This window comes from Triturus cristatus, chromosome 2_2 (genome assembly GCF_964204655.1).
Source record: "Triturus cristatus chromosome 2_2, aTriCri1.1, whole genome shotgun sequence".
Taxonomy (NCBI): Eukaryota; Metazoa; Chordata; class Amphibia; order Caudata; family Salamandridae; genus Triturus; species Triturus cristatus.
This window is the reverse complement of record NC_140582.1, coordinates 1,024,680,485-1,024,693,293: the sequence shown is the minus strand read 5'-3', so window position 1 is coordinate 1,024,693,293 and position 12,809 is coordinate 1,024,680,485. Positions and strand designations below refer to the sequence as shown.

At 42.8% G+C, this 12,809-nt stretch overlaps 1 protein-coding gene across 1 annotated transcript in view; it reads right to left on the bottom strand.

Moving 5' to 3' along the window:
* Window positions 1–12,809, bottom strand: part of CPZ (carboxypeptidase Z) — a 297,018-nt gene that overhangs the window by 147,707 nt on the left and 136,502 nt on the right. The window contains exon 2 of the mRNA XM_085642486.1: window positions 746–775. Within this exon, the coding sequence (XP_085498612.1) occupies window positions 746–775 (30 nt within the window). The remainder of the gene's footprint in view (window positions 1–745; window positions 776–12,809) is intronic.

Here is a 12,809-nt window from a genome sequence, read left to right as displayed (position 1 = left end):
ATTAAAAATGACTAATACCTACCACCCCAGGTATTCTTATAGATTTGAGATTCTCGAACAGTCTGAACAGTCACACTTGTAGGAGTATGATGGTTAGTAGTTGTGTTGATAGTTTCATTGGCAGCACATCCCAGGGGCCCTGGGTGGTGCAAGCTGCAGTGGCCTTCTGAAGTGGACCCTGGCACATATTATTTTTGTGCAAATTAAGCAATGCCTCAGCCATGCACTGCTTATGTCCTCATATTTTTTATCATTTATGGCATTCTAAATGACATCAATGAGATTACAAGAATATGATCTGCTAATGAGAATACATAATGTTCTCTAGAAAAATGCATAAAAAAGTGGTATAGTGTCCATTGACATATATTTTCCAAGGATTCAAAAAGAATACATTTTGGATCACAGATTCTAGATGTCGTTTGTCTGTTGCTGTTTATAATTTACAAAAGAAGTCTGCCAATAAGCCGGAGACAATGAAGAGTGAAACCCACGACTTGACCATATGCAAGGCTCTCATGGATGACATTTGCAAAAAAAGTTTAACACTCCTACTGCAATTAAAAAATGGTCTACTTTAAGATACCTTTAATAGGATTCCCTGGAAATTATATGCAGATATACATGAAAATATATTTACCCACTAATTAGACTCTTGTTATTTGATCTACTCCTTAGCATCTACTATACATATTTTGAAATTCACTTTACATTATCTCATTATAAAAAAAATATATATGCTCACCTTTTTGTTCTCGTTGAATTAGACATTCCCCTAAAAAAAATAAAGAAAGGATAGAACTTTAGAATTTTACACACAGTAGCTCAGCAGTATTTTCCAAAATACATTCTACACATCATGACATCCCTGGACTCTGAGAATACATAAAACTGCAAACGTTGCCTTTGAAAACAGAACATGTGATCATGAAATTAACCATGTGTCTCTGTACAAACACAAATGCATTCCTGTTGTGGCAGCGGTTTTACATTCTAGATACGAGGAAATCAGTGTATATATTTATAAAAGAATATAGGGCCAGATGTATGACCATTTAAGTTTGCATGTCTCTAACTGTGATTTTTTGCGACTCGCAATTAGCTATTCACAAAATACGATGTACTAATGTGTCTCATCAATATTCATGAGGCAGGCCGCAATTTGCGTCCCACTGGGAATGGCTTGTTATCACAGGGCTTGTGGCCTCCTGGAAACAGCAGGCCACCATGTCTGTGATTGCTTTTTCAATAAAGCACATTTTTTAATTGAAATGCCACCCGTTTTCCTTAAAGATGCATTTAAAAAATAACAAGCATTGGTATAGCCAATAGGTCTCACTTTTGGGACCTTATAAATATTTAGTTATGCAGCACAATATCCTTAGTGCAACAACATCAACTGTTGCATGGCTAAACACATATAAGGTCCCAAAGGCGAGACCTATTGGCTATACCAATGCTTGTTAAAGAATTGTTACGATTTGCTCTTTTCAAAATCAGACATTTCAAGCAAATGGGTGATTATTCTCAATGCGCTGGGAATTTTGTGTTGGGCCAATATTGACTCCAACTGTGTGTGGGTGCAATAAATTCAGATAGCACTAACCAATTAAAAGTGCAATTTTTTTTTTAATTGGTTAATTGTTTTTTGTAATACAATGACGGATCCCAATGTGCATATCTCTACGATAACGTGCCCAATGGGAATAGTGCTCTGAAAAAACAAAAAGAAAAAGTTCTATAAGAGTGCACCTATGACTGACATGCATTTATTCATCTTCCATTAAAGTAGCGCTAGTTTCAGACAAAGGAAGCTGCAAATGTAAAATAGTATCAATATGTTAGACATTGGAGGGATGTGAAATCAGCAAAGTACAGGGATAGTGGAATACAATTGCAGGCCCGTGTATTCATTAGAAACGTACACTTCTTGTCTTTAGCAGAAAACAGGCCTGTGCGCACCTCTTGATTCTCAGCAGATGTCTGTTGCCCCCGACATTCTAGTTTCTTTTTGTAATTTGGGCACCTACCACATGTAAATACAGTTCTTCAGAGCACAATAATGAAGGTGGATGGGCGGGCAAGCGCACGGATAATGGAGGGTTGAAGCACATGGTTATGGAGGTCCGGGGAAGCACACGGATAATGGAGGTGGGTGGGCTGGCAAGGGCACACATATAACGGAGGGTGGGGACGGGCGGGGTTGCAAACGGGTAATGGAGGGGGATGGGTGGGGTTGCAGACGGATAATGGAGGGGGTTGGGCGGGCGGGTTAGGACACGGATAATGGAGGGGTGGGCGGGGAAGCACACAGATAAAGGGGGTTGGGCGGGCGGGGAAGCCCACTGACAATGGAGGGGTTTGGGCAGGCATGGAAGCACACAGATAACGGAGGGGGTTTGGTGTGTGAGGAAGCACACAGATAATGGAGGGGGTGTGTGGGGAAGTACACAGATAATGAAGGGGGTTGGGTGGGCAGGAAAGCACACCGATTATGGAGGGGGTTGGGCGGGTGGGGAAGCACACAGATAACGAAGGGGGTGGGTGGGTGGGGAAGCACACAGATAACGAAGGGGGTGGGCGGGCGGGGAAGAACACAGATAATGAGGTTGCGCGTGATTTTAGTTATAGATTTAGTGCATTATTAAACGTTGCTCACGGGGATCATTAACATAAAAAAAATCAATTAAAGTTAATAGAACTAGACAGGCAAAAAGCGAACAGCTGAGTGTCTGTATCTTGTCGCTGGCATGTGGATAAAAGAATAAAATATTTATAAGAAACGGGCGGAGTTCACACAGATAACGAAGGGGGTGGGCGGGCGGGGAAGCACACAGATAACAAAGGGGGTCGGCGGGCGGGGAAGCACACAGATAACGTAGGGGGTGGAGCTGGCATGGAAACACACAGATAATGAAGATGCGTGGGATTTTAGTTTTAGATTTAGTGCATTATTAAACGCTGCTCACGGGGACCATTAAAATAAAATAAAAAAATATTAAAGTTAATAGAACAGGCAGAAAGCGAACAACAGAGTGTCTGTAGCTTGTCGCTGGCATGCGGATAACAGAATAAAGTAATTATAACAAAAGAGCTTAGAAAAAGTAGTGTGTCCGTGTATGCGTGCGCGCGCAGCCTGCTCTTTTTCAAAGCACATACACGTGCTTGTGGCGTGCTGCTGCGCACTCCAGAAAGGTGTATGCCGCGATAAGCACGAGTATGTGCTTCGAAAAAGAGCTGAACGACGGCTAAAGGTCCTCCTATGTAGCGCATGCGCGCTGTGTATGCGAGACCTAAAAATGAAAAGCTACCTTTTAATTTTTCGAGATTAGAACTTTGTCCATGGGACCACTGTCTTCTATTAAAAACTGTTGGCGCCCACCTTCACATAGGTGAAGGGGTCCCATCGGGGCCCCCTCCTGTTTGTGAATGGGTTACCACCTCCTTCATGGAGTCAGTAAAATATGAATGTTTTGCAACCGCATTTGTGTCGCAAAACATTCATACATGCCCCTGCGACTTGCTATTAGGAAGGGACGCCCTTGGCATGCCTCTTCCAAATACCAACTCGCAAACCCTATTTGGCGAGTCGGTCATAGGTTACAGATTCGCAAAAAAGGGTTGGTACATGCTAAAATTAAGAGAATGGTTGTACTTCTGGTTCAATTCTGCGTTAAAAACCATTTCCTTTTGTGACTCTCAATTTGCTAATTTTAACAACTCGCAAATTGTGAGTCACAGAAGGAAATGTGCCTATGTGTCACAGACACATTTTGGGAATCCCAGTGGGGGTTGCAAATGACCTGCCTCATCAATATTCATGAGGCAGGTTGCAATTTCAGACCCATAGGAAATGGGCAATAACACAGGGATGGTGGCCTGCTGGAGATAGCAGACCCCCATGTCTGTTTGTTCTTTTTAAATGAAGCAACTTTTTTAAAATGCAGCCCATTTTCCCTAAAGGAAAACAGGATGAGTTTCAAAAACAAAAATGAAACATTTCAGTTTCATTTTTTAAGAGTAGGCAGTGGTCTCTTGGACCACTGCCTGCCCCTTTAAAAATCTTTCACTACCATTCACAAAAGAGAAGGGATCCCCTAGGGACCCTGTCCCATTTGCGACTGGCTTACCACCTACTTTAAATAGGTGGTAAACTGTAATTGTTTTGTGACCGCATTCCGGTTGCTAAACAATTGTACATCCCCCTGTGACTCCCTTTTAGAAATGGATGCTCTTGGCATGCCTATTCCTAATAGCCACTTGCACACCCTATTTTGCGAGTCAGTAATAGGTTAGTGACTCGTAAAATAGGGTTTGTACATTGTCATCTGGGCCATGGTCTTGTGTGGTTTCATACATCACTAAATGTGTATCATTTTCTCCTAATTTTAGGCAAAAGTATAGGGTTTAATGCAATCAATAGGGAATGCATCAAGCCTTTGGAGTAAAGTTTATTTTGAGAAATGTATTTAATGTATTCAGTAAATAATAACTTTTGTCAGCAACAGCCACGCTGAGCCTGTTTGAGAATTGTTTTGTTATATCTGAGAAATCCATGTTTCCTTCAGATTTAGAATATAGAGCTTGGTGCCCTGAGGTTGAAGATTCTCACTAAGTGTAGTTGTCCCATGACTCTGTGGATAAACGTTAAGACAAGTCTTTTGAGGCGCAGTAGGCCTAGCATCCAGCTTAGAGATACGTTTCATTTCTAATACGCAGGACAAATTGTTCTTTGTAAAGTGATTATGAAAGACTGCACCACGGACTTCAAAATAAACAGCAGTGAAATAAATTGGAATGAATTTCGCAATTCTGAGACACAGGCATTCAAAAACATAGTTCACTAGAAAAAGGCCTTACATGATCAAAGATGTCAAATTCTTCCAGGCATAAAGTGGGTTATTGATTAAGGAGGTGGGAACCCATACCAACTCAATACACTCACCCAGATTAGGTCTCAACAAAAGTCTTGACTAAACTTTTATTGACTCCTAATAGCTATGGATCAATCAGAAGGCAATTCTCCAGTGATATGCGTGTAAATAGGTCAGTACCAATTTTATAGTATATATATATATATAATTACTGAACCAATTTAGAGAAATATAGAAAGTATATAATAAGCAAAAATGATAAAAATCTGACAGGGAGAACTGGAGATAAGAATGTTTACGGTTTTAAGGCAAAAACACGGATAAAAGGTAACAACTCAATGAAAAGTATCAGATTACTATAGATCTAAGTGCAATTTCAGGCCAGTCATGGTGGAGCTCCTAGCAGGGTAAGGTCTAAGAATGAAGACTTGAAGTTATGCAAACAGCAGTGTGGGCAATAGGGGCTGCACCAGTGTTTTTAATTCTCATATATGTATAGTAGAGATGCTCAACTTCCCGTGACCCCACCGCTAAGATGTCACAAATATAAGAGAAAATACATTCTCTAAAAGTGATAAGGTTCTGAAAAAAGCATTCATTAATTATTCACAAGCATGTAATTAAACATCTTTTTTTTCTGTTTTTTGCAGCATTAATATCACTGTTCATATAGTATGTAATCTTTTTATTTCTAATTCGCTTAGTGTATAGTCACTATTTATATTTGCTTGTATGCTTATACTTATGTTCTTGATTGGCTAAATCCATAATTGTAATCCTGTGCTTTCATACTTTCAATAAAAATTATTTAACTAAAAAAAAAACATCTTTTTTTTCCAAATTATACAAAATGTTATGGGATCCACAAAATACATACAAAAATGGAGTGCAAGGAGTCTTGAGACTTCTTATTTTAAATTATTCTTTATTTGTAGTCAAATGCTTCAGCCCAGCCAACACGTTTCAATATTCACTGAAAAAACACAGGTTCCAGGGACGTTAAATTTAATTGGACATTTCACTCGTACAAAACCAGAGAATTTCTTTGACATCACTGATGACATCTCAAATGACAGTGTATGCAATGACAGGGCGGGAGCCGTGCTCCCACCCTGTCATTGCAAACTGCAATGTCCCAGGGGTAGACTCCCTGGGACATTGCTGGAGCCGTCCCTAGGGGGTGGTGGTCCCAAGGCCCATCTAGGGCTCTAGGAAGGGGGCCCCCTCCATCATCTTTAAAGCCCTGGAGACGTGGTGGTCCCCGGGGTGTCTCCAACGGTCCCCAGCATTTAAATAATTAGTGCCCCAGGGAGGTGGTGGTCCGACAACAAGCCCCAGGGAAGTGGTGGTCCCTGGGGCTGCGGGGGGCCACGTGCCCCACCGGCTTTAATTATTATCGCCCCGGGGAGGTGGCGGTCCCCGGGGCTGTGGGGGACAGCACGCATATATTATACGTATTGCCCCTGGTACCTGGCCCACCCGGGGGCTCATTAAAATGAAGCACGGGAGCCCGCACTTCATTTGATTTTCAGCTGGATTCGCAAATCCCACTGTGTGGGGCTTAATGGAAGTACCTGGTGGGCTAGTTGCCCCCTAGGGACTCTACAGATTCAAGGGGACTTAATTCTCCAATTTAGCACGCCCCATGAGGCGTGTTTGCAGAGTGGTGCAGGGAGGGGCTAGGGCCGCCGGCGAGATCCCGGCTTTTCTTTTTTTTTTGTTCGAAGGGGGGCTGTGTGGCCTCACTTCTCTTAATATTTTGTGGGCCCTGGGGACCTCATTACCCAGGGCCTGACCCATTTAAACTGTTTATTCTTTTTTAAACGGGAAGGGGGACCTGCGGCCCCTCTCCCTAAGTCGATTTCAGCCTGGGGACCCCATCCCCGGGGCATGGGCTAATTTTTATACTTTTTTAATTAATTTTACGGGAAGGGAGCCACGTGGCCCACCTTCCCTGAGCCACGTTTGGCCCCAGGGACCCCATCCCCCTGGCCCGGCCTCATTTTAAAAAATATACATATATTACGGGAGGGAGGTTGCATGGTGGCCCCCCTTCCCTGGGCCACATCTGGCCCTGGAGACCCCAGCCCCGGGACCCCATCCCCCAGGCCAGCCCTCATGTTTGGTAATTGGGGCTCCCCCCCGCAGTCCCTGCCATCTCCCTGCCTCCTGCAGGAGCAGGCATTGCTATTGGACAGGGAGAGCTGCTGACATGTAGCTCCCCTTGTCCAAAAGCAATCTGCTTTGCTTCATGGTTTCCTGCTCTCGCTTCCACGAAGCAAAGCAGTTTGTGCAATGACAGGGCGGGAGCCGTGCTCCCACCCTGTCATTGCAAACTGCAATATCCCGGGGGTACGCGGCCCAGGAGATTGCCGGAGACGGCCCTGGGGAGTGGCTGTCCCCAGGGCCATCTAGGGCTCTAGGAGGGGGCCCCCTCCATCTTATTTAATTCCCCGGGGAGGTGGTGGAGCCCAGGGGTCTGCATCGGACCCTAGCATTTAAATAATTAGTGCCCTGGGGAGGTGGTGGTCCCCGGGACACCCCTCAGCACTATAATTTTAAAACAAGCCCTGGGGAGGTGGTAGTCCCTGGGGTTGCGGGGGGGTCACGTGCCCCACAGCATTTATTAATTATTGCCCCGGGGAGGTGGCAGTCCCTGGGGCTGTGTGGGGAGGGTGCGTGCCTGCCCTCTTTTTTTTCACCTTTTTTCTTGGGACTTAGTTCAACTGAGTCACAAGATGGCTGCCAACACTTCCCGGTTAGAAGTGTTTGCAGCCAGAATCAAGCTCATGCTCGCAAGGGTTGCGGATCCAACGCAGTCACCAAATATCGATTTTTTTTATTTAATGGATTTCTCAGGAACTACTGAACGGATTTACACCATTTAAAGCCAAAAGTGCACTCTGGACCAAGAGCTACCTCTCTGCCAAATTTGGTATAATTCCGTTAAGCAGTTCGGGCTGTAACTGCAATAAACATTTCCTATGGAAATTAACATTGAGAAAATGTGTTTTGGGAGCAGACCGGAGCGCCCCAATAGTTTTGAAAATTTCGCGAAGATTCATCAAACGCTGCCAGAAATATTAGCAAATCTAAAAATGCTTTGTCTATGGAAACCAGGTGCTAACTATAACTACCTACTTGTGACCGCCAGTAGGTAATATATACTAAATATATACATATATCCATGCATCACTAAAAGGTTTTCACTGCAGCCCTGCCAGAACATTTTGGAGCTCATGGCACCCATTTATATTTGTCACATATGTGGGTATTACAGCCTACATATGTGTAATAATGAGGCTCCATGCATCTGGTAAGACCAGAGAGCTATCAAATACCGTTACTGTAAGCGTACACCTGACAGGTGTAGGTTTCCACGATAATCCATTGTACATGAAAAATATCGACGAGCGCAGCATTAAAACAGGAGCTTCCATGACGCAAGTTGTGAGGCAATCTGTATTATGTTGAGCCTGAAGAAGTACACAATTCTTGTAACTTTACAGTCCACCAGAAGTGAAGTTGGAGACCACAGCACTCCTGGGCTGGGGCTGTCTGGTGTGATTGACACTGGTGAAGCTGTGAGGCGTGCTGCTTTAGTTTCTCTTGTTTCTTGTGGGTCTTGATACTAGTACTGTCAGTGTGGTCATTTGTGAACCCTTACCTCTCAGAACTGTTCAGTGTGCTGTCTGCACTTCTGAAGGTTCCTTCCAAGAAGAAGACTTCCTTGACATGTCATCTTTAACTTCTTTAAGACCACTTGTAGAGTGTGAGATGCTCTCCACAGCATCGCCAAAATGTAATAATGAGGTTCCATGAATAGAGGTGAAGTAGTAGACGTAGGCTAGTAGTGTCTTTGTAAGTTATTTATTAAGTCCATTACATCAGTGGTAGCAGCCCTACCAAGAGCAGCCTCCATGCTGCTCAGCCCATCTTCAACTGTCAACACACACACCAGGCACCCAAGCATTCCACTCATGTCCATCACACCAACAAATGTGTGATCCATATAATTGTACATTGGAAGAATACCAGCATGTAAGAATGTCACATGACTTTCCCAGTAGTATTTCTGGAATTCTGTAGCTGACACAGGTTTCCAGATGTACTGCCAGAAAACCTCATGATTTGCCTAAACTAACAATTCTATAGGAGTACATGTACTGGTGTAGATTTACAATATTTCTTTGTGATTTGAGTTCCAAAAGCATTGACAGTCTATACATATGTAGATGAATGCTTGAGAAACGCTGATAGCATAACATTGTACTTCACTGCAAGCACTATAATGTAACTGTTCATATTATTTTGTCAACTTTGATAATTGTATCACTGGTTAATTCGATGTGAAATATACATTTAAAAAAATGCATAGTCAGATGATAAGGCAAGCAAAAAATGTCAGTCCTTGATATAAGAACACAAAGGGCGTCAATTATGGTTCAGCAGAATCGTTGCAATATGGCTTGTGCAATGGCGGCACCATTTATTCCACTACAGCCTCTGCTGTCCGGCTATATTAGTAGTTCAACTGATGTTCTTCCACCACCTACTCTAAAGCAGCTCACACTTACTGGTTAGGTATAGCATAGGGGAAAGACTGTGACAAGTGGTCCACCGTGCCATGCCATGACAGCATGGCAGATCTAAAACACAAAATATGATAGGAGGAATGCTTGGAATAAGTCTAACCACTGTCACTCGCTCAATGTAGCCTTCCAGATGATTGTTCTTTTGCCAACTATGCCATTTCAGTTTGAATCTGGCTAAAGGCAAATTGGTCTTGACCCTGCTCCAATATCTACAGTCCAACCCAAACTGCCAGAACAGGTCCTCCCCGAACCAGAACACAAGAAACCCAAGACAGGTTGTGTGTAGCTTGGTTCTAGTGACACAATGAGCGCGAAACTCATGTCTAGGCATACCCCTACCACATATAGCTATTCCAGGTCCTCCCATAACCTGAATACAAGCAACCCAAGACCAGTTTCACTCTGATTGGGACTCCTCAGTTGGGTGTAGCTTGGTTTTACATCTGGGCATATCCCTGCCACTTAGGCATCAAACACACACAAAAACAAAATGATAGGAATGCTTTCAATAAGTCTAACCATTGGCAGCCGCTCTAGGTAGCATTTCAAGCCCACCATGCCACCTCATTTTAGACCCAGACAAATGCAAATCAGTCTTGACCCTGCTCCAATCAGAACACACTGGCTGAGCAGCTAGAAACCAGGTAACAGAAAACATTATAAATACAACCGGAAGATACCACAATATGACACTTAACTTCCATGGAAGTAGTGCAAGTCCTAGCATAATTCTTCTGTCAAGTTCTATCATAATTTACAAGAAATTTAAATATATATATACCAATTGATGGAGACTGTCACTGTGTACAGAGTCATAGTACCTCTAACAATAGTTCACAAGAAGCATTTGCAATACAATAGGTCTCGCATTTATGAGAGTTTGAGCTATAGGCATGGTAAATGACAATGTCTTTTATTGATGTGTTTTTTTAAAAACAGATAAATAAAAGGTAGTGACATTTACAATGCCAATAGCTTGAACTCTCACAAATGTGAGACCTATTGCAGTGCAAAGGCATTAGGAGAGAGCATGTCCTGCCTTTTCTTGCGAGGAAGAGCTGGCAGAACAAAGCTCTTTGAGAAAATAGTTCTTGAAGGCTGTAATTAAAGCCTACCAAGCAGCAACACACGTAACAGGGGATATCCTCATGGGAGGTTACAAAATGGGAAAATGTGGTACTAAGGAGAGATAACTAAGCCTAGTGACTAATGAAAAGACACAGTTTACAATGGACACAAGCCAATGAAAAAACTGGGTGGAGAGTGGGTGGAGCTTCAGGTCCATACCTTAATCTAAGGGTGCAAATTTAAAAAAGGTGACTCTGTACACTTCCCATTAACTGATGCGAGCCATTATTAAACAATACGCCAGAAAGGCCGGTGTGAATAAATCAGACACATAAAAGCTCAATGACTCTAGCCAATGAAAAATACAACCACCGCATGTTGATGGAATTCAGGCCCTAAATCACTATATACATTTTTAATAGTGTATTTATGGTCAGAAATGGTTGGGTGAACAACTGTGGCACTTGAAAAATGTGTGATAGCAGTTGAAAATCAATTCAAGTGCACAGAATAATACTACTCCTACAAAGCACAATATACCACTGAAGTAAAGTGCAAGTTGAGTTCAATCGTGAAAGTTATGTCAGTTTGTGGGCATTCACATATTCCTCTTCATCCATTTGGCCCCAGGGAAATTATTAAACATTTATTATAAACAACTGCTGTAGCAATTCTCTTTTCTGGGTGGGCCAGTGAGAACAACACCCCCAAATCCCCTGGGATTGTATGGGAATGGGTTTCTCCATTTGGAAAAGTGAGAAAAAATAAATAAACCCATTAAATGTGCAATCGTGCAAAGATGCTGCCTTTCCCTGAAAGTGGAAATGTGTGATCCACATAATTGTACATTGGAAGAATACCAGCATGTAAGAATGTCACATGACTTTCCTAGTAGTATTTCTGGAATTCTGTAGCTGACACAGGTTTCCAGATGTACTGCCAGAAAACTTCTTGAATTGCCTAACTAACAAATGTATAGGAGTACATGTACTGGTGTAGATTTACAATATTTCTTTGTGATTTGAGTTCCAAAAGCATTAACAGTCTATACATATGTAGATGAATGCTTGAGAAACGCTGATAGCATAACATTGTACTTCACTGCAAGCACTATAATGTAACTGTTCATATTATTTCGTCAACTTTTGATAATTGTATCACTGGTTAATTCGATGTGAAATATACATTAAAAAAATGCATAGTCAGATGATAAGGCAAGAAAAAATGGCAGTCCTTGATATAAGAACACAAAGGCCGTCAATTATGGTTCAGCAGAATCGTTGCAATATGGCTTGTGCAATGGCGGCACCATTTATTCCACTACAGCCTCTGCTGTCCGGCTATATTAGTGGTTCAACTGATGTTCTTCCACCACCTACTCTCAAGCAGCTCACACTTCCTGCTTAGGTGTAGCATAGGGGAAAGACTGTGACAAGTGGTCCACCGTGCCATGCCATGACAGCATGGCAGATCTAAAACACAAAATATGATGGGAGGAATGCTTGGAATAAGTCTAACCACTGTCACTCGCTCAATGTAGCCTTCCAGATGATTGTTCTTTTGCCAACTGTGCCATCTCAGTTTGAATCTGGCAAAAGCCAAATTGGTCTTGACCCTGCTCCAATATCTACAGTCCAACCCAAACTGCCAGAACAGGTCCTCCCCGAACCAGAACACAAGAAACCCAAGACAGGCTTTGCCCTGACTGGGCTCGTCAGTTGTGTGTAGCTTGGTTCTAGTGGCACAATGAGCACGGAACTCATGTCTAGGCATACCCCTACCACATATAGCTATTCCAGGTCCTCCCATAACCCGAATACAAGCAATCCAAGACCAGTTTCACTCTGATTGGGACTCCTCAGTTGGGTTCAGCTTGGTTTTACATCTGGGCATATCCCTGCCTCTTAGGGTGTTACATCTAACACACAAAAACAAAAAATGATGATAGGAATGCTTTCAATACGTCTAACCATTGGCAGCCGCTCTAGGTAGCATTACAAGCCCACCACGCCACCTCATTTTAGACCCAGACAAATGCAAATCAGTCTTGACCCTGCTCCAATCAGAACAGTCCAGCCTGGATAGCCAGGTCTTCCCTGGACAAGCAACCAAAGAATGGTTTTGCACTGACTGGGATTTGTCTGTCAGGTGTAGCTTGATGGAGTAGATATCCTGGAATGCAGCCCGGACCTATTGCCAGTGGCTGAGATCAATTTAAGAATTTCATCTTTCAGCTTGCTGTTGTTAGGTCTGTCAGCATTAATATTTTTTG